We start from the raw sequence: 23,108 nt of genomic DNA on the forward strand, positions 1-23,108 counted from the left end.
GCTGATTATAAAGCCTTGGCCATATGTCAAAAGATTAACTTTTCATTTCAGATAAAACTCTTAGATACGTGTGAATGATATTTTATGATCCTCTACTGTGATGAACGTTCCGATCTGTCCAATCACTAGTGGATTGAATCAAATCAAATATGATGGATTTCATTGGACTGTCTTAGGACAACCCCCAATGCAAGCACAAAGCAATTAACATAAAATGCATGTTTAGATGATTTTAATTTAAACTCAAAAACTTCAGTAATATTTCCCTTAATGCTGATTTAGTCACTGTACTAAGATCGAACTCTAGCAAACAGCGTTGCCACAGAACAGCACAAAGCCCCAAAGAATCCTTCTCTTTCCTATCACCTGAGGCCTAGGGAGAGAACAGAATAGATGTCTATCATAAACCCAGGAAATCCCCTTTCCTCCCAAAATGTTAATAAATTTGTCCTGAGGATATAATTGAATCACTAGAAACAAATAAAGACCTAAAACTAGAACTACCAGGACAAAGAACAAAGAAAGATCTTGTAACTTGAAAGAAAAATTCAGCAAATAAGTCAGTATTCCTAGGAGGGATAGGTTCGCTGATCTCCCTAAAGACCTCTTACTGACTCTTTGTAAGTAGATGCAACACCCATTTCACAGAAAAGAGCTAAAGTTGGCAGAAATAAGTTCTCAATTTCCTTGACTTAACTTGTTTTTCTGGATTCCACCCTTGGGCTCTCCTTGGAGTCCAGCTATCCTACTCACTCAGGCCATTTTGGAACCAACAGCTGTGCTTAGAACTCACTGTTGACACAACAATTTGAGCTATGTGGTGATTTCTCTAAGGATAAATAGATCCATCACTTCCCAGAGTCACAGAAGCCTCCTGGCTGGAGCCGCCGCCATGACCAGCCAGTCTCAAGGGATCCACCAGCTCCTCCAGGCAGAGAAAAGGGCCAAGGACAAGCTCGAGGAGGCTAAGAAGAGTAAGTCTCCATTCTGTCTGATTTGTGAGAGTTTTGTCACAAAAAGGGACGAGGGGGGGTGCAGTAGGATGAGCACGGATCTCAGGGGCAGGCAGACTCTGGTTAAATCCTGGTTCCATGGGGCTTCCCTGGTGGCGCAGTGGTTGAGAATCTACCTGCTAATGCAGGGGACACGGGTTCAAGCCCTGGTCTGGGAGGATCCCACATGCCACGGAACAACTAGGCCCGTGAGCCACAACTACTGAGCCTGCGCGTCTGGAGCCTGTGCTCCGCAACAAGAGAGGCCGCGATAGTGAGAGGCCCGCGCACCGCGATGAAGAGTGGCCCCCCGTTTGCCACAACTAGAGAAAGCCCGCGCACAGAAACGAAGACCCAACACAGCAAAAATAAATTAATTAATTAATAAAACTCCTACCCCCAACATCTTCTTTAAAAAAAAAAAAAAAATCCTGGTTCCACCACACTCCCTGGTAGACCTTGGCCAGTTCATAGAAACTACCCAGTTGTCTGTCCCCCATCACTGTAGTGGGGATGGATTTTGCCAGTTCAGATCTTTTGGACAGGCTACCTGCCACGTGAAATGATAATGGACATTGAAGTTAGGGAGACACAGGCTCAAGCTTTGCCTCTGCAAGTTCCTTCACATTGCCCAGCCTCAGTGTCTCAATATTGTGACATGGTTCAGAGATAGACCACTGGGAATTCCCTGGCTGTCCAGTGGTTAGGACTTGGTGCTTTCATTGCCAGGGCTGGGTTCAATCCCTGGTTGGGGAACTAAGATCCCACAAGCCATGCAGTGTGGCCAAGAAAACAAAAAAAGAGAGAGATAGACAACTTCCAGATTGAATCTGCTTACTAAGGAGTGAACATAAGCAAGTGACTTAAGCTCTGTAAGCATCGGTTTCTGTTTCCATAAAATTGTGATCATAACAGTTAATGGCTCATTCTCCTCCCTCTCTGGATAGCTTTTAATTTCTAAGTTTTAAAAATATTTCCATTTTATTCTCATTTTCTAATACTCTTGCTATTTAGCCCTGCATCTACTGACTTAACAGGTAAGATGTTCTCAATAAACCTCAAGCCCCTTCCTGTTCTCCTTGATACTTACAACAACCATATGAATTAGGTATTACTATTATTTCCATTTCACGTATCTAGAAACTGAGTCCATAATTTGCCATGATATTTTTTTAAAAATAGAAAATATCATCCAAGCACCATGTTCAAAGCTTATCTTATTTACCCCTCACACAAATCTATTTTGCAAAAAGGGGAAAGTGATGCTTAGAGAAATTCTGCCCCTTTCCCAAGGTCGCACAGAGGGTAAATGGTAGAGACTGGATTTGGATGGGGTCTGATTACCCAGCCACGATCTTAACAACTGCATGGTACAAAACGTACATGATTTTTATAATGAATAAACTAAGATCACAGATCTGCAACCCAAATTCATGTTCCCTGGGCCAAGACCTCTGTTCTTCCCACTGTCTCATTTCCTATCACATGATGACTTAATCTATAGGAAGGTATGTCATTTACCTTCTCCCTAATCACATGCCCTGTCTCTGCAATTAAATTCAAAGCCCTGCGAGATAGGGATCATGTCTTAAAATCGTTGCTTATGTAAATAGTTGGATGCATGGAGTGATAGGAATCGGGTGATACTGGCAGAAGCTAGTTTCAGTGTATCGCATGAAATGCAGGCACAGGACATTATAATGTGAGAGAGGAAGTCGGGCTGAGGCACTGCTCTGTCCCCTGGGGTTTTCTACCGCAGGCAAAATCATTTTCCTTTCTTAAGATAAATTGATTTCCTGAACACTCAGCAAGGTGGGCACCAACAACAAAAAAGAAAAAGACCCCATGTGGAAGAGCTAGAAGAGAACAGGATGGCGAAAGATAATGAAAAAGAAAACTTTACCTAGTTCTCCATTTCTTTTTCTACAAGAAGCCATGCCAAGGATGGCAAAATGGTACGAATGCAGCGTAATTGTACAGGAAACAAAGCAGTCCAGTACCTGCCAGCTGAAACAGTGTAGAAAACTCCCTTATTTTTTATTCAGATTTCTTTACCACATTTAAAATATCCAGAACAGAAAACCAACCTATTTTAAGATGTGATCATTATGTTACCTTTATTTTCCATTATGGAAGAAGTGAACCAATGATAAAGCACATACAGGATCGATGTTATCAATAAACAGCAAGGTCCTACTCTACAGCACAGAGAACTATATTCAGTATCCTATAATAAACCATAATGGAAAAGAATATTTAAAAGAAGAATGTGTGTGTGTGTATATATATATATATATCTGAATCACTTTGCTTATACAGCAGAAATTAACACAGCATTCTAAATCAACTATACTTCAATTAAAAAAATAAGTAAACAACAAATGAGAAGCCAAAAAAAGAAAAAAAAAAGAATCACTATTATTATAGGATCCAAATGATTTTTACCAACTACTTCTCCTTTTTCAACATCATTAGAGAAGTACTGTAAATCATACAAGTTTTTTGAAAGTGGGAACCAGTCAGAACAGTCTAAGTTCAGATTTCATAATAAAGATAAAAGCCAAACTTCTTTTCCTTTCCTCAAGTATGTATGCTGTCCTTGGGCAATCTTTCCTCAGAAGTCAGTACTAGAAAATCCATACTGTATTATTCGTATACAAAATGTTCATTTTGTTTGCCGGTCACTGAAAGTACTTGTGTACTTTTCTTTTTCTTCGTCTTTGTTCTTAAATATTCAAGCAAATATCAGTCAGTAATAGTAAATACCCAGACCTCAAAAACATTTTGGAAAATATGTTTCCAAATGTTATTTCAACCAATAACCTCTGCACTCAGTTTTACAGAGAATGTCTCTCCTCTGCCTCAAACAGCTTTGAGAAGCATTTTCACTGGATAGAAGCTGTTTTCTTGCCTAGCTGTAACGGGGCATCATACTCACTTCTTAAGCACGCTAAGGCAACATAAAATAATACCTTTGCTACCTGGTATTTTGTAGCTTCTCTCATATTTCACTATGTTTTATTTCATTCATTTATTTAATTCAATAAGTACTTATCGGGCACCCACCATTTCCAAGCCGCTCTAATACATATGCTGATGAGTAGACCTAGACCTTTCCTTAAAGAATTCCCCAGTGACGTAAATATGTAAATGACATGAGAGGTACAGATAGCCATCATTTTTATAAACCCATATGTTTCACTTTATCTTTTTCCATAAAGAGATTTATTTGAAAATCTGACATAACGAAGGAAGAATAGAGATTCAGAATGAGAACCAACAGATCACAATAAGTGAACACCATTGTAGAAGGTCTAGAATCACCATCTCTTTCTTAAATCCATTTATTGGAAAGTCCCTCAGAAACGTACACATAGAGTCTCTGCTAGAAAGAGTCTTGGGAATATTCATTTTAAACGGGAGAAAGAGAGGGAGAGAGAGAGAGAGAAAACACAGCAATTTACATGTTAATCCTTTTAGAAAAATATAAGATTAATAAGGTGGACATGTTTAATATTATGTTGCAAAAATATTGATTTATTCCATTAAGGAGGCTGCCTCAGATCCCGGTGAAGCTGTTACATAATCCAGTAGATGGTATAAATAAATGTTAAAAAAATAAAGGTTTTCCCTAAAGGGGTACAGATTAGGGGTTGGAGGCCCCGTTATATAAGGATCACAGGTCCCCACTTACCAGCTGCTGAGACAGATGAGGTTGTTTTTTGTTTTGTTTTGAAGGAGCGGGAGTGCGGAGTTGGGGGTGAGTGAACAGACTTAAAAAGTGAGGCAATAAAATAGAAAAAACATTGGCTTTTTCTTATGTTTCTTTCGCAAGTTATTGAGGATTTCTGAGTTTCAATTTTTTCTTTTCTAAAATATATAAATATCTTTTATATTTTTTAAAATATAAAATATATAAGAATAAAATATATATAATATTTATATTATATATTATGTTTATAATATTAAATATAAACATTATATTTTATATAAATATTTAATATGTATATGGCCAAATATTTTTAAGGTTCAGAAAATGATGCCTAAGGCAGTAGGGTATAAACTAACTAGTTATTGTTGTTTTTAACTTATACTATATATATTGTATATTACTATAAGTAATAACAATAGAAGAATGAAATAGAAGAATAGAATACACAGTCTAATTTCATTCTTTTTTACAACTGCAGCTTCTGGGTCAATTTTTCTTGTAATAGGGGAAACTGGGTCTGCTTCTAGATGTTTGCCTCTATTCACTGATTATGGATTCCATTGTATTTTTTAGTTAAGATCCTTACCTACATTTCATTTGAAGAACTCAGATATTTGCCTCTATTCACCGATTATGCGTTCCTTTGTATTTATTAGTTAAGACCTTCACCTAAATTTTTATTTGAGACACTGTTTGGTTGAATTCAGATGGAATCACAGTAGGTTGACACTATTTTAAATAATCTTACTTGAAGTTAATACCTTTTGCCTAAAAGTTGTTCATCAATCAAAGCATCAAAGTGGGTGTGTTGGCCAAAGACAAACTAAATACATTTTTGCAACAGAACTGGGACCTATCCTGGAGCCCAGGTTTGGGGACTTGAACTGCATCTTTGGTCAGAATTAGAATAGAAATTCAAGGTACCATTATCAACAGGAGGAATAAGGACTTGTGTTTCTTTGGAATATGATTTTTTACTTTAAGTTATGACCTTTTATGAGAGCAGTATTTATTTCACTTATACCACTGCAATCTTGGAAAGGGACACACCCACAGGGGTTGCAACCAGACAGTGTGGGCTGAGCCTACAACTGGCTGGGTGGCACTGGGCAGGTCGTCTCTTAGGATCCTGATGCCTTGACCTTCTTAGCCTCAAATTGGAGGAACCGTATCTACCTCGTAGAGTTGATGTCATAATCAACCGAGCGAATGCTCATAAAGGACTTAAAACGCCCGTTGGTACCCAGAAGGGGCTGCACGAGAATTAGCTATGAGTATTCTTCCGCTACTTAATAACGAGGATTCTGAGTTCAGCTGAGTTCCCCTGACCTCCTCAGCATCTTTGATGAAGTCCCCATTGAATTATACTTTAGTGCAAAATAAATAATTGAAATATTTCTACTTCTTACTTAGATAACGCATCAGGGAATACAATAGTGCAGATCTGTCTGGCTCTCTAGGAGGCCTACCAACGATAGTTTTGTAAATCAGCATTTGTAATTGTTTGTTTCCCAGTGTACAGATATTCCAAGTTTATTTAAACAAGCACCTTGATTTCATCAATTTTCACTATGCAAGTGTGTGTTCTGATTCATGAAGATACGCCTTCTACTGAACTAATAAAATAAAAATTGTTACAGTAAAAATTCATGGCCCTGTTTTGTATGTTTTGTAGGCTTGTAAATGCTTCCTTTTTCTTTATAGCCCACAGACTAATGGGGTATTTGTAGGTATGTTGGGCTTTCATTTCTTTGAGTGGGTCATGTTAAAATAATAACCACACGACATTTTCATCTCTTAATAACATTTGGTTATATTTTTTTTAACAAGGAAAGAACAAGTAAAAGAAAAAGCAAAGTAATTACAAGGAGGTAGAGTAATGAAAGGAGAGATGAAGATAGGCACCAAAAGAGAGGAGCTTCTTTGTTTCCTTGGCAAATTCACTTTTTCCAATGTTTGTAGTAGGTGAACCAAATAAAAGCATTCTTCAAACCAGGTTGGTTATATCATAATATTAACAACCCCCCAGAGCCAAGAAAGCTTTTTCCTTTTTTTTTTCTATGTGGTAGAGCAGAATAAAAATATTATCAGCAACAGATAGAAATCTCCAAGCATTCCTCAAGTGCACTTTGTGTTTATACCAAATCAAGGTGACCTCTGCTCCGTTTATGCTTTTTTGTTTTCACTTGTATACCTACTGTTTGTACCACACTCAAGTATCTGATTTGGTTTCCAAAGCTCAACTAACATTGTTGCTCTGATTCTCTAAGCCACTCTATTATCTTCCTCGGGCCACTGTAACCAATCACCACACACAGGGTGGCTTACGACATCAGAAATGTATTAACCTCCAGCTCTGGTGGCCAGAAGTCCAGACACAAGGTGCTGGCGGGGCTGCTTCCTCCTGGAGACCCTCAGGGAGAATCTGTCCCGTGCCTCTCTCCTAACCTCTGCTGATCGCCGGCAATCCTTGGCTTTCCTTGGCCTGGAGCCGCATCCTTCTAATCTCTGCCTCTGTAATCACAAGGTCTTCTTCCCTGTGTGTCTACTCTGTGCCCCTATGCTTCTGTCTCCAGATCTGCCTCTCCTTAGAAGGGCACCAGTCATCAGACATAGGGCCCATCTCAATCCAGCATGACCTCATTTTTGTTTTGTTTTGTTTTGTTTTTTTGCAGTACACGGGCCTCTCACTGTTGTGGCCTCTCCTGTTGCGGAGCACAGGCTCCGGACGTGCAGGCTCAGCGGCCATGGCTCACAGGCCCAGCCGCTCCGCGGCATGTGGGATCTTCCCGGACCGGGGCACGAACCCGTGTCCCCTACATCGACAGGTGGACTCTCAACCACTGCGCCACCAGGGAAGCCTTAGCATGACCTCATTTTAACTTGATTACATCTGCGAAGACCTTCTTTCCAAGTAAGGTCACATTCACAGGTACCAGATGTAAACATATTTTGAAGGACACAATCCAACATCCTCTAATTGTCAGATTCACTTGGCTGTCCTGAGTCCTTACCTTCTTAGTCTGTTTTTGTTAGTGAAAACGTCTCAAAGAAGTTGCCTGTATTGCCTGTGTCTGCATTTTTTTAAACTCCATTTTCTCCTGAACCCATTCTAATCAGATGTTTGTCCCTCCAACTCCACCAAAGCCCCCCTTGTCAAGACCAGCAAAGTTGCTAAATCCAATTAATTAACTATCTCAGTCCCAACTGAATTCCTCTTTCATCTCTGAAACTCTTCCCTCACTGGACTATGCAGCCCTGCTCTCATGCTTGGCTTTCTCTCATCTTCCCAATCTCTACGGTTGGGGGCCCAGGTGGGACTTGCTCTCTTCTGTATCCACAGATACTTCCTAAGTGATTACATCTAATTCCATGACTTTAAATCCTGGCTCCGGGTTGATGATTCCCAAAATTAATATTTCCAGCCTGAATTGCTTCCCTGATCTCCAAATTTATATAAACATCAGCCTTCTCCCCACACCACTAGATGTTTAATGGCCATCTCAATTAAACTGCTTTCTTGACTCTGCCCCAAAATAAAATGATGGAGCCAGCATTGACTCATCTATCTCTGTTTCTCCATCAACTCTGTCTTCAAAGTATATAGAACTTCTTGTCAATTCCACTGCTGCTTTACTATTTCTAATCATCATTAACACTTGTCTGACCTATTTCAATAGATTTCAAATCGATCTTCCTGCTTCTCCCTAGCCCTTACAATCTATTTTCACCACACTAGCCAAAGAAATCCTTTCTTGTATTATTTTTTTTCTTTTTTCTTTTCTGGTCACTATGTGCAGCATGTGAGATCTTAGTTCCCTGACCGGGGATCGAACCTGTGCCCCCTGCATTGGAAGCTTAGAGTCTTAACCATTGGACCACCAGGGAAGTCCCAAGAAATCCTTTTAAACCAGAAGTAGTATAATGCCACATTGCGGCTAAAAACCCTTCATGGCTTTAGCACCTCAGGGATCCCAGTCTTTTATCAACCCCAAGAGATCTCCGTGACCTGGTCCCACTGCTGCCTCTCTGATATCATTTCCTAACATTCAACCATTCTGCTCTCTTTGACCTGTGACCCAGCCAGGCAGATGCTTTTACTGTTCCTTGAACCTGTCAAATACCCTTCCCCCTCAGGGTCTTTGCCTCTGCTGTTCCCTCTGCCTGGAATGCTCTTCCCTTTCAGGCATTTGCATGGCTAGTTGTTTCATTCCTTGAAGTCTCTGCTCATATACCCCATCCTCTGAAAGGCTTGCCCTATCTGTGTCAGCACCCACTGCTGTCTCTCTGTCCCTTAGGCGCCTTGATTCCCCTGCACAGTGTTCATCATCCCTGCCGTATCATATCCTTACTACCTGTTTCCTATCTCTGCTTCCCCCTCTTACATTCAGAGCTCCACAAGAGCAGAAATTTTGTCTGTTGTGGTTTTCACTGCTGTATCAACAGACCTAGAAGAGTGGGGGACATAGTAGATAGACAGGAGTATTGGTTGGTTAGATGTCTCTTATTTCCACTTCATGGAATGTGTGTTGGCCACCTCCTCCTTGCACAGTTCTGTCCTCTCTCTTGGTTTCCCCTACTTCTCTGATGACTACTCTCAGATCCTCCTGAGGTTCCTCTTCCTTTCCTCACCCCCCAATGTTGGTGATCCCTAGGTTGAGACCTTAGCCCTCTTTTCTTCTCATTCCACACCCCCCCCCCATCCCGTCCCCTGGCGTTGATTTCAGTGCAAACCCACTGCTAGGACTAGTACACGCACAAACTCAGATGACTAACAAGCAAATCTCTGTCTCCATTTTAGACCTTTCTCCTGAATTCCAAAGATGTCTGTCCAGCCGCCCTCTGGATATACCCACGTAGGTGTCTTCAGGGAAGCCTACAGAGGCTTCTTTTTTGGTGACATCCTAGGGACCTTTCCTCCAGCTCATGCTTTACTCGCTGCCTTCCTTCTTAGCAAAAGGGTCCCAGGAATTGGAATCTGTTTTCCTAACAATGATTAGAAATTGTTGCATATTCTTACAATCACTTCATATACGATTTTAAAAATCCTTCCAATGACTCTTTGCAGTAGATTCTTAAATCTGTTTTATAGATGAGAATACTCAGGTTCAGAAACTCTAAATAACTGGCTTAAGGTTACAAAGCTTCTAACATCTTATTGTATCAGTGCCTACTGTATCATTCTGATTTCCTTCGGAAATGATCAATGTCATCTTGTCTTCCCACCAGAACACGTTCCAGAACCAGTTTAGCCATACAACCAACAGAGTGTCTCAAGGACCCATCAGCATCTTGGGACAGTCCCTTGGCCTCCTCTAGCCAAGAAACCAGGCAGGATGCAGCTGTGGGCCTTGCCCTCTGTCCCCACATAGAGTTCAAGTGTAACCTGCCCAATTTCTTAGTCCTTTCCCCACAAATCACCTAAAAATCAATCCAATCATCTTTCTCTCCTACTTTTCCTCCCACAAAACATCCTATGGAATAGATCCCAATAATGGCTTGTTGAATGTAGGACATTTCTGTGTAACAAACCAAATGTCTAAAAATGAGTGACTTCAGAGATGGAGAACAGACTTGTGGTTGCCAAGGGGGAGGAGGGTTGGGGGAAGGATGGATTTGGAGTTTGGGATTAGCAGATGCAAACTATCATATAGAGGATGGATAAACCACAAGGTCCTACTGTATAGCAAGGGGAACTGTATTCAGTATCCTGTGATAAACCATAATGAAAAAGAATATGAAAAAAGGAATGTATCTATATGTATAACTGAATCATTTTGCTCTACAGCCGAAATTAACACATTGTAAATCAGCTATACTTCAATAAAATAAATTTAATAAAATAAGGGAATTCCCTGGTAGTCCAATTTTCCCAAAAATATCTCAGAAAAGATGGTCTTGTATTTTTTCTAATCTCAAAAGTAGACAATTCATTCCCATTTCTGTCCTGGCTAAGTCTATTCAGCTTAACGTTTCCTCCTCAAAAGTCTTCCCTGACCTTCCCTAGCAGCCTTTTCTGAGCCCCTTACTCTACATGTGTGGGTCTGTTTGTATTTTTCACTTCCTCTGTTACCAGAAGATGCAACATGCCTCTTGGGATGAAGGGGAAGCACAGGCTCTAGAATTTTCATAGTAGAAGTTTCCATAAATGTTGTCATCTTTAACTGTCACAAAACAAATAGAACCAAGATTTCTGTTTCATTGCTTTCACAGTTGATTTTGTGTATCCTTCACAATTTTATGCATTTTCTAATTTTCCTCTTGGACGTTGAAGCAGCATGTACATGTTTCCAAAATACACCATATTGGGACTTCTCTGGCTGTCCAATGGTTAAGACTGTGCTCCCAATGCAAGGGGTGAGGGTTGGATCCCTGATTGGTTAAGGAACTAAGACCCTGCATGCCTCGCATCGCAGCCAAAAAAACAAAAATACACCATATGTACCTCAGCTAGAGGCAAGGACCATATCATATATTTTTCTGGCTCTAGCCCTGTGCATAATAAGTAGTATTGAGTGTAGTAATAAGTGTAATAAGTAATAAGTAGTAATAAGTGTTCAATAAATATTGAATGAATAATGGATGAATAAATGAAAACCATCCTTTCCTGCACCACCCTGAAGCACCTGATTTAGCAGTATTTAAAATCGTGACGTGTGAGATTACCACATTCTCTAAAACAAAAGTTAGAGCATTCAGCCTAATAAGCCTGTGTGATCTTGGAGGAAATTTGGGACAAAAATTTGACTGTTGTATTTAAAATCTGTCATAGGGTCGCCCTTGTGTTTGATAGAGAAAGTATTGAGAAATAAGAAAATGAACCCCTTTTGGTTCACAGCAGCCATGTTTTTAATGCTTAAGAAGAAAGAGGTGTAATTTTTTATGCTTTTTTAAAAAATTTTTATTTTATATTGGAGGATAGTTGATTAACAGTGATGTGTTAGTTACAGGTGTACAGCAGAGTGATTGAGTTATGCATATACATATATCCATTCTTTTTCAAATTCTTTTCCCATTTAGGTTATTACAGAGTATTGAGCAGAGTGCCCTGTGCTGTACAGTAGGTCCTTGTTGGTTATCTATTTAAAATAGAGCAGTGTGTACATGCCAATCTCAAACTCCCAATCTATCCCTCGACACCCCGACACGTTGCCCCTGGTAACCATAAGTTCATTCTCTAAGACTGTGTTTCTGTTTTGTAAATAAGTTCATTTGCATCATTTTTTTTTAGATCCCGCATATAAGCAATATCAAATGGTATCTGTCTTTCCGGAAGAGGTGTAATTTAAAAATTTGGAAATCTCCCGCAGAGACGGAGAAGCCAGCTAGAGGTTAATACAAGTGGATGTGATGCATGCATTTTGCTTCACCTCCAGCGAGACAGTCAGCGTGAGGTTCTAGTTTCTTGCCCTGGATGAAATCAGGTGGAAGATATGAAAGCTCTCACAGGCGGCAGCTGCCCAGTCCTTCCAGAAAATTGCTGTGCTAGCAGCGACTTCCCTGTGGCTCTCCTCTTTAACTGAATGAGAACCAGCGGGTGACTGGTGCCACGAGGAGGGGCTCAGACACACTCTGAGCTTGTCACTGCACCATGGAGCTAATATGCAGCCTCTTAAGTGGAGTACTGGATTCTTCCCGGAGGCAGGGCACATGGAGATTTTCTTCTTTCTGTTATTATTTTTATGTGCTAGAGTCGAGACTTTGAAACCAGTATATTTAACATAATTTGCAATTAAGGTGGAAAGTCAAGATGTTTTATGGGGTTGAATGATAAAATCGTATCCTACAACCCATCATTATGTATCCTAGAACCCATTATAACTAAGAAAATGTTAATACATCTTAAACGTATTTTTGTCCTAATGTGAATGATAAGCCGTGATAAGAAAGTAGGCTGGGGATCCAGCAACAGCTTTCCTTGCCAACATATCTAATTGTTCTGCGGATAGCATGTGTTTGGTTGCCACAAAATGGTTAGAACTATCGAGAATAAAGAAATCTGTATATGCAAAATGGTAAGGAGCATTAATTAGGTGGGAAAAAGGTAAGCATTGCTGTGAATGTTCCATTAAGCCTCAAGCATCAGAAGACCATTAATTTATATGAGACCTTGGATTTTACAGAGAGTGTAGACAGATTCTGTTCTGAATGAGCTCAGCTCAGTTCCATTCAAGGGTAATACATATTCAAAGAGACACATCTCAATTTATAACTCAGCGACTCTCTTTATCCCATCTATATACAGTGACTAGCAAAGCAACTCATACGCAGCAGAGAGAGGCATTTAGACACCATCTACACTCAAATACAACAAAGGTACAGAGAGACGAAACGATGTAAAAGCCTGTATCTAGATTGACACATAGATAAAAGTTTAAGATTTTTTTAATGCTACTTAAAGAGAACACATTTATTTATTTATTTATTCATTCATTATTTTTATTGAAGTATAGTTGATTTACAATGTTGTGTTAGTTTCAGGTGTACAGCAAAGTGATTCCGTTATTTATATATATATATATATATATATCTGTGTGTATATATATATATATATCTGTATATATATATATCTGTGTGTGTATATATATATATATATATATATATATATATATTCTTTTTCAGATTATTTTCCCTTACAGGTTATTACAAAATATTCAATATAGTTTCCCATGCTATATAGTCCTTGCTGGTTATCTATTTTATCTAATTTACGTTTATATATAGTACTGTGTATATGTTAATCTCAAACTCCTAATTTATCCCTCTTCCCCCCTTTCCCCTTTGGTAACCATAAGTTTGTTTCCTATGTCTGAAAATACACTTATTTAGTTCAAAGTCTACACCATGTAACAAATCCTTGACAACGATGAAAAACAAAAGCTTGAGACCTTATCAGAGAGAAGAAACTATGTTAAATGGGCAAAAGAATAAAGGCATTTAACTAAAATAAAGAGACGATAGATTCTGAGACAAATTAATTTTAATACAGTTGAGAATTTCTTTAAAGTTTTAATGATCACAAAGCATTAGTATCTGAAGGTGGTGGGTGGTGAGTGCCTAGCAGCGATGACTATTACTCTATAACCCCCCAAACTTATTCTGGTTGTCAAAAAAAGTCATGTGCTCACCTAATGATCTCCACCGCTTTGTGTTTGTCTGAAACTTTCATCTGCATTGCTGTCTGCTGGCTTAAGGCTTATACCTTTGCTCTTAATAAAAGAAAAGACAGCTACTTAACTAAATCTCATAACCATTAAAAATGGTTGGTTTTACAATCACTTTCAAGTCCCCCTCAGAGAAAGCTACTACAAAAAGTATCTACTTTGATGTGCTCTGGGGCTTAATCAGACTTTCTAGAGTCAACAAATGGCAAGGAAAAAACCCAATAAAATGCTTTAAAAAATTGTTAGTTGGTTTGATAGAGTCTGAGCTGCATGTTTGTGCATTTGGAGATCTGCCAGTATTCAATAGAATCCAGTTGGTATGGACTGAAGGATTCCTGGCAGCAAATCAGGACAGAAAGTCTGACCAAATAATGTCTTTTTGACTCAGTGACAGCTAAAATCTGTTCTCTGGCTGGTACTGCTGTGAGTAAATGGGCAGATATTTTATTGAAACATGGAGGTGTGAAAGAATGTTGTCATTTCCATGTTCTAAAGAATCCAATTGAAAAAACCAGGAATTTTTCAACATCTATCATTTTTTAATGCAGGATGTCATTCTAGAAAAAAAAAAAAGCGTCAAAAAATAATGTAAGAGGGCTTCCCTGGTGACGCAGTGGTTGAGAGTCCGCCTGCCGATGCAGGGGACATGGGTTCGTGCCCCGGTCGGGGAAGATCCCACATGCCGCGGAGCAGATGGGCCCGTGAGCCATGACCACTGGGCCTGCGCGTCCGGAGCCTGTGTTCCGCAACGGGAGAGGCCACAAGAGGCCCGCGTATCGCAATAATAATAATATAGTAATAATGTAAGACCTCACCCATATTTTTAAAAATCAAGTTGTAAATTCCAGATGGGTTGAAAAGAAATAGTGCTCCTTCTATGCCACTGTTAATTTTCAGGAAAAGCCAAGCGTTTGCGTCAAGCCAAGGAGGAAGCAATGGCAGAAATTGACCAGTACAGAATGCAGAGAGATCAGGAATTTCGACAGAAACACGCTAAGGTAAGTAAGAAAGTCAGCACTGATTTTTTTGCAGCATAGACTATAAGGTATGAATATTCATTAATAATGATATTAATCCTCATAAGGTGTCATGCACACTACCAGGAGAGAAAAATATCCTGGATGGAGCGAATATAGTTCAACCAAGGCTGAATATCAAGCAAAATCTTAAACGTTACAGAATTACTGATTTTACATTTTCACTTCCAAGGCGTTTTGATTTGTCATAGAAAGTGTCAATCTATAGTTATTGTCTAACACATTGTAGATTAAAAATCGTATTCTCAAATATACAAGTGGATGGAATTGGTTAAAGTATTATTCCTACGACAGATTCTTTTTTTTAATTAATTAATGTATTTATTCATTTATTTTTGGCTGCGTTGGGTCTTCGTTGCTGCACGTGGGCTTTCTCTAGTTGCGGCGAGCGGAAGCTACTCTTCACTGTGGTGCGCAGGCTTCACATTGTGGTGGCTTCTCTTGTTGCGGAGCATGGGCTCTAGGCGCGTGGGCTTCAGTAGTTGTGGTCTGCCAATGCAGGGGGCACCAGTTGGAGTCCTGCTCTGGGAAGATCCCACATGCTGCGGAGCAACTAAGCCCGTGCTCCACAACTACTGAGCCTGCACTCTAGAGCCCCCGAGCCACAACTACAACAGATTATTGACTAACACATTTTAGAAAGAAAGAAACATCAGAGAACATTTTGGTTGCTGTTGTCTGTGAACGTTTACTAATAGAATCAATAAAAAGTGTTGCACAATGTTCTACAATGAACTTGTTAGGCCAAATTTCCTTTGGTGGATTCAAGATTTAGGAATGACCCAAGTACATGTTGTTATCTATTGCTGAAAAGTCTTCTGGTATTTCCTTATGATTTCCTTTTCAACAGGCTGGCTTCATTCAACAAATCTTTTAGGAAAATATAAAGAAATGCTTTTTCCTACACTAGCACTTAAAAAAATATCTACAGTTTACAGTAAAAAAGATATATAAGTAGCGAGAGAGAGGCATGGACATATATACACTACCAAACGTAAGGTAGATAGCTAGTGGGAAGCAGCCGCATAGCATAGGGGGATCAGCTCGGTGCTTTGTGACCACCTATAGGGGTGGGATAGGGAGGGTGGGAGGGAGACGCAAGAGGGAGGAGATATGGGAACATATGTATATGTATAACTGATTCACTTTGTTATAAAGCAGAAACTAACACACCATTGTAAAGCAATTATACTCCAATAAAGATGTGTGTGTGTGTATATATATATATATATATATATATATATATATATATATGCACGCATGAATTTTTCAGAGCTGATTGCAATATGGCTTAAATTCCATGTGCCATAACTAAAGTTTATATATTTTCTTTTTGCCTCAGCAAAAATACAAATAAAGCTCTGTGCAGAAGCCTGACATTGCAAGATGAACTACAAGCAGTTTGTAAATCTTTCTGTTTACAGCTTTGATTTTAGTGGCAGTAGGTGCGGAGCCCAGGTGGGATCGGGTAAATTGGATTACACGGTAGGAAAAACTTTTCCAATGGGCTGTTTCTTAAAATAAAAAGCCATTTCTAGAACAAAGTGGACCACTCAGCGAAAATAAATTCTTCTTATCGATATTTGGAAAAAGGAATCATAAAGTCCCAAGTCCACACATGCATATACGCGCTTTATGATTGGCCCTTGGCTATCTCTCTAAACTGTCAGCTCTGAAAATGTCATGCACTTACCTTTTACTCTGAACCGCAGATATTTTTTAAATGTTAGGGTAGGAAACAGCATTGCTTTATATTTTCATGAAAGATTTATGGAATGAAGCCAGCTAATTGAAAAGGAAATCATCAGGAAATACCAGAAGACTTTTCAGCAATAAACAACAATATCTACTTTGGTCATTTGTAACATTTTTTTACTACTTTTGTCCCTACTTGTTCTGTTCTCGCCATATGTCTCCCTGTTTTACCCCAGAAGAACTAAACAGGCTGCTGCCACAGGGCCTTTGCCTATGCTCTATCCATTCCAAGGATCTTCTTCTTTTACACACATTCATCTCTCCTTGATCTCTGTTTAGTTGTTAGCTCTTCTTCCTGATCACCTTATCTAAAATTGTGTCTCTCATAAAAAAAGAAAGTAAGTACCCATTGTACTCATAGCATTTATCACTACTGGATATATTATATATTTACATAGTTTGCTTATTGTTTATCTTTCCTTCTGGACTATAAGCACCAAAATGCAGGTTCTTTGTTTTGTTCTCTGTTGCTTTCCTTGACATTGGTATGGAGTCAGCTCTACAGTCAGTATCCAATAAGTATCCAGTAAGAGTGAATAACTAAACATCCCTTCCATGCCTTTATCTTTCCTACTGAGTTCTGTCATAACCATGCCATATTAAGACCTGAAAAAATAATCATTCTTCACACCAATCAGCTCTTTTGATCCTGTGTTGGATATTTCTAATATATACATTTTTAAGTAATTACAAAACTGACCATCATTTTAGAAAGTGGCTGGGTTTAATCTCTTGAAATATTATTTCTCCAGAAGAATCTCCTAAAATGTAAAACTGGTTCAGGATATTTGTTCTCTGCATCAGAGAATAATTAAAATTCCTCATTACTCTCATAATTAGAGCTCTAAGCCAATCTTACAGCTAGTTGATCAAAAGCTTACATAAAACGTTCAGCATGTTTAAGCCTCTGCTACCTCAAGCATATTGTCAACCATGAGCACAGATCTTCTTTCCTGGCGTGACCTCCATATGTCAGACACAGAGCTATTCCAGTTAAAGCTCATCATCATTAACCCAGGGCATGTGGGAGGTCTGGGAGGAGACCCAAGAAACCAGTTTTCTGCCTGCTGTGGGGATTGCTCCTTGATGCTACTTTTTTGGTTGCTTTTTAGCTCTTGTTCATGTCTGGGTTTTTCCAACTCCCCTGACTTGTCAATAGAAGCAAGTATCCCAATGTGGGCTGTATATCAACGAATATTTTTAGAACAAAGATTTACTGATCCCTTGCTTATTTACTTATTCCTTGTTTCACTTTATCCCTTGCTAGAATTTCATACCACTCCGCAATGAAAAAGACCAAACTAAAAATATAGGCAACAGCTTGGGGACTCTAAAAATGATGCCATGCTGAGTGAGAGAAGGCCGTCATTTACACTGTTTGATTTCATTTATATTGGATATGAAGTATATACTGTGTGATTCCATTTATACGATATTCTCAAAAAGACAAAACTATAGTGATGGAGTTACTGCAACCATCCTGTAGAACTTTGGAAAAGTCCTACAAAATAACATCTTCTACCGAAGAAGATAAAAAGAAATCTGGACTACTACAGTGGAAAAATGAAATCTACTGTTAATGCAAGTAGAAGTTAGATGCACCATTCATGTAAACCAAAGACCTGAAAATGGTTGCCCTGGGCATATTGAAGATTTTTGTCTTTAATCTTTCTTCCTAAATTCATATCATGAAAACATTTTTGTTTCCTTGAAGCAACCACAAATTGAGAACGCAAAACTGTGTGTGGGACCTGAACCTCTGATTACCCTTAAACTGGAACATGTAAACAACTCAAAAAGAAACTTATTGAATGCTGAAAGATTTCACCAACACCATCGGTCATTAAGCTGTAAAGCTATACACATCAGTCTCAACACTGAAGGTTTGAAAATACACGTAGAGAAGTCTTTAAATTGTACCCTTCTACCAAATGTACCACTAGTTGTCACTTAATTATCAACTTCTAATTTATACAGTGTCCCAAATATTCAAGCAGCAGGCTTTGGCCAAGAAGAACAGTAGAACAGGTAATAAGTTCTCTGTAACACCTGGTGATCTGCTCATTCTATTCTGTTCAACAAATATGTATTGAGCATCTACTATGTGCCTGGCAACGTTTGAGGCAGTTATAACTCATCAATGGACGAGATGACACTTATCCCTCCCCTTGTGGAGCTTACATTCATTCATTTAAACTCCTACATGGCTTAAAGTAGCACTGTCTTCAGATACAAATGCAATTCTTCCCAAGGAAGACCATTTAAAGTGGTGTATGGTGAGTCATGCTATCGTACCATCTAGGAAACAGTGCAGAAACTCAAATTATTGCAGGTCAAATAAACTCAGAAATAATGTCATATAATTATGCAGGATGAGACATAGGAGTATGGGTTGTTGACAAGGGTATTCCAATATTTCTGAAAGTTTAAGATGGATTATACAAATTTTAAAGTACAAGCAACACAGTGAGAAATCATAATAATCATTACTAACATTTACTGATTATTTGCTCAGTGCTAAGCTTCTGTGCTAAACACCGTCTTCATAATAAATATCTTCAGAAAATTATCATGTTGCCTTAACAAATCACCTTAAGAATATAACTAATACTAGTGGCTGTCATCTGCCGCCCTAGACCTGCACTGCCAAAAATGATGGTAATTCTCATGTAGATACCAAGCACTTGAAATGTAGCTAGTCCAAATTAAGACATTCTATAAAGGTAAAATACATACCAGACTACAAAGACTTAGTATGACAAACAATAATGCAATAATATTACACTGTATATTAAAAGAGTAGTATGATTATATTGGGTTAAATAAAAATATTATTCAAGTTAATTTTACCAATTTTTTTAAATACAACTCTAGAAAATTTAAAATTACTTACATGGCTCACTTTGGGGCTATTGCATTTCTGTTGGACAGCACCACTTTGCATTCATGAATCCGGCTGAATTTTTAAAACGATCGCATCAAATGGGTGATGTTATCCCCATTTAAAAAATAAAGAGCCTAAGGTTGAGAGAGTAGCATTGACATATATACACTACCATGTGTAAAACAAATCGGTAGTGGGAAGCTCTTGTATAGCACAGGGAGCTCAGCTCGGGGCTCTGTGATGACCTAGATGGCTGGGATGGGGGTGGTGGGAGGGAGGTTTAAGAGGGAGAGGATATATGTATACCTATAGCTGATTCATTTTGTGGTACAGCGGAAACTAACACATCATTGTTAAGCAAATACACTCCAATAAAAATAAAGAGCCTAAGGTTGAGATGAACTTTTCCAAAGTCCTTTAGGACAGTTGCAATAACTTAGCCTAATAATAACTATTTTTAACACTACTCCAAAGAAAAGTAGATAATAGTTTCATAACTGTGTGTCTTTTAAATTTTTCACCACTTAAGACATTGAATTTAGAAACAATAATTTTTTTTTTTGAGTTTGGTAGACTCTATCAAACTCAAAAAAAAAATCCAATATTGGATTTAGAGGAAAAATTTTATTCTGGTAGAACTAATTTTGGTAAGTAGTTCTCTTCTATTTTTCAGTATCTTCATAGCAAAGGAAATTTCGTCCACATGTCTGTGCTTCTTGTATACTCACTTATCAAAATGTTATTTTATAAAAGTTATTTGATGTCTTAGAAGCTATATCACCCCAAAATGACTTTCTTTGAACTAGGAGGCCCCAACTGCCTGGACTATAAACAGAAAAGAACTTGAACCTGATCACCTCAATTGCATTTGATTTCAAGTTTGGGACCCAGAAAGATCATGTGGATTCTAGAATTTAGAATAGCCTTCTTTACCTTGAAGTAAAAAAATCAACCATTAGTGAGGTCTCTTGGACTAAATTAAATGCATACTTTCCATAAACACTCATGGAAGAGAAAAACCAGCTGTGTTGCCTTCACAATGTCCTGTTCAAGAAAGGCTGAGTTTACAAAGGAGATAAAATTAGGAGTTGTCTGCTTGCTTTAGCAAAGGATAACCTTACAAAGGGTTTCTCTGCAGAATCCCTTTAAACTGGTAACTCCCCTGGTAAAATTATATTTCAGTCATATCATTACTCGACAGAGAGGCTAAGAGATAGAGGAGGTACTGGGAAATACTGGGAATCACTGCCCATGAAAGACCAATCAGAAAGATAAGTTAAACAGAAGTCTAAAATTACAATGGAACTAGATGGACGAGTACAGATCTTCCTCAGCTTATGGTGGGGTTACCTCCTGATAAACCCATGGTAGGTTGAAACTATCAAAGTCGAAAATGCATTGAATACACCTAATCTACCCATATCATAGCTTAGCCCAGCCTGCCTTAAACGTGATTGGAACACTGTCATTAGCCTACAGTTAGGCAAAGTCATCTAACACAGCTGATCTTGTAATAAAGTGTTGAATATCTCATGTAATTGATTGAATACAGTACCGAAAGTGAAAAACCAAATGGTTGTTTGGGTACAGAATGGGTGTGAGTATAAGGGTTGTTGACCCTTGAGATCACTGGGCCCACTGGGAACTGTGGCCTCCACTGCTCAGCAACACAAGAGAGTATCGTATAGAATATCACTAGCCCTGGAAAAGATCAAAATTCAAAGTACAGTTGCTACTGAATTTGTATCACTTTCACACCATCAAAAAATTGTAACTCGAGCCATAAAAATTAGGGACCAAATGTCTGTATATCCCAATTTATACCAAAATTTTCAAGATTATATCTAATACCTAAAAAAAGGTACACCTGTGCATGTGAAAGTATTTTATTGAGCATACTGTGGCTGTATCTTTCTAAAAAAAAAAAAAAAGGGCTTCCCTGGTGGCGCAGTGGTTGAGAGTCCGCCTGCCGATGCAGGGAACATGGGTTCGTGCCCCGGTCCGGGAAGATCCCACATGCCGCAGAGCGGATGGGCCCGTGAGCCATGGCCGCTGAACCTGCGCATCCGGAGCCTGTGCTCCGCAGCGGGAGAGGCCACAACAGTGAGAGACCCGCGTACAGAAAAAAAAAAAAAAGATTTAATGAGTTCAGATAATGTATTTTAAAAATTGACAAACCAGGTATTTGCTCTTTAAAGACCAGCAAAATGGGTTTAATGATGTCTTTCAACTTTATTTTCCAGACTTTTAATACAGAAAGTAAGCAATAGGTAAGATACAGGAATTCAATGGAAACTATTATAAATATCAATACATGAAAAAATTTCTGAGCATGGTATAATGACTGTGAACTTGCATTCAATTTGTACTGTGTGAAGGTCAATTTAGAAGTAGAAGTCACCTGTTGTGGCCAGCTTCCTTTTTTTTTCAATAGTTGATTTACAATATAGTTTCAGGTGCACAGCATAGTGATTCAGGTTTGACTTTTTTTTGCAGATAATATTCTTTTAGAAAAGTGTATCCATCCCACTCATAATACTGGTGATCTTACCCATTCTCTGAAAAATTCTGGGAAAATAATGCATAATGTAAATGACAAACAAGCCAAAATGAATTTAACTTACAAAACAATTAATTTTTTTAATAGATCTTTATTGGAGTATAATTGCTTCACAATACTGTGTTAGTTTCTGTTGTACGCCAGAGTGAATCAGCCATATGCATACATATGTCCCCATATCCCCTCCCTCTTGATCCTCCCTCCCATCCTCCCTATCCCACCCCTCTAGGTGGTCACAAAGCACCAAGCTGATCTCCCTGTGCTATGCTTCTCCTTCCCACCAGCCAACTATTTTACATTCCGTAGTGTATATATGTTGATGCTACTCTTACAAAACAACTAAATTTTAATATGATGTATAATGTAGTGAATTGTCTGTTTTATTTTGGCAGATAATGGGCTCTCAGAGTAACATCTCGGAAGAAATAGAAGCGCAAACGCTAGAGAAGATAAAAGAACTGAATGGAAGCTACAACAAGTCCATGGAAAGTGTGATCAACCAGCTTTTGAGCATCGTCTGTGACGTGAAACCAGAAATCCACGCAAACTACAGAATTGCCAACTAAATGTGCACCCCATTGTTCAATAAACGGTGTCTGCATGCCCCCTGGTTGCTTATGGTTTCATGTTTATATTAAGAGATTTGAACTGTACATCTTATATTTACTAGACATCTACAGATTATAATGTGACATAATTCATACATGAATACTGAATTTAAAAGCAAACCAACAAAAAAGTTGTTACAGCTTTCCTGGTAATAGCTATGACCTTGTATTTTAAGTCAGAGTAAGTCAGGAATGCAGGGCAACATATTTTTTGACACTTGAAGAAAAAAATGGACTTGACCATTTTTTAGTGGGTGTAGGGTTTTTTTTTAACTTCCTCTCCTTTTTATCAGTATAGAAAATGTGTACTTACTTGCAGTTGTTAAAAGATCATTTTTAAGGGAGATAGAATCATGACTCTGATCCAGATATAAAATGAATATATGTTAAGGAATT

The 23,108-nt window shown here is 38.5% G+C and overlaps 1 protein-coding gene across 1 annotated transcript; it reads left to right on the forward strand.

Annotated features, from left to right (window-relative positions):
* Nucleotides 1-892: 892 nt before the first annotated feature.
* ATP6V1G3 (ATPase H+ transporting V1 subunit G3) lies at nt 893-22,670 on the forward strand (the record flags this gene model as incomplete). The annotated part of the gene is made up of 3 exons (XM_082669032.1): nt 893-974; nt 14,766-14,866; nt 22,497-22,670. 3 exons carry the CDS (start codon nt 893-895, stop codon nt 22,668-22,670), a joined length of 357 nt encoding a protein of 118 aa, XP_082525158.1.
* Nucleotides 22,671-23,108: the final 438 nt, after the last annotated feature.

This window comes from Grampus griseus (genome assembly GCF_964374135.1).
Source record: "Grampus griseus genome assembly, chromosome: 1".
In the NCBI taxonomy this organism is placed as follows: domain Eukaryota; kingdom Metazoa; phylum Chordata; class Mammalia; order Artiodactyla; family Delphinidae; genus Grampus; species Grampus griseus.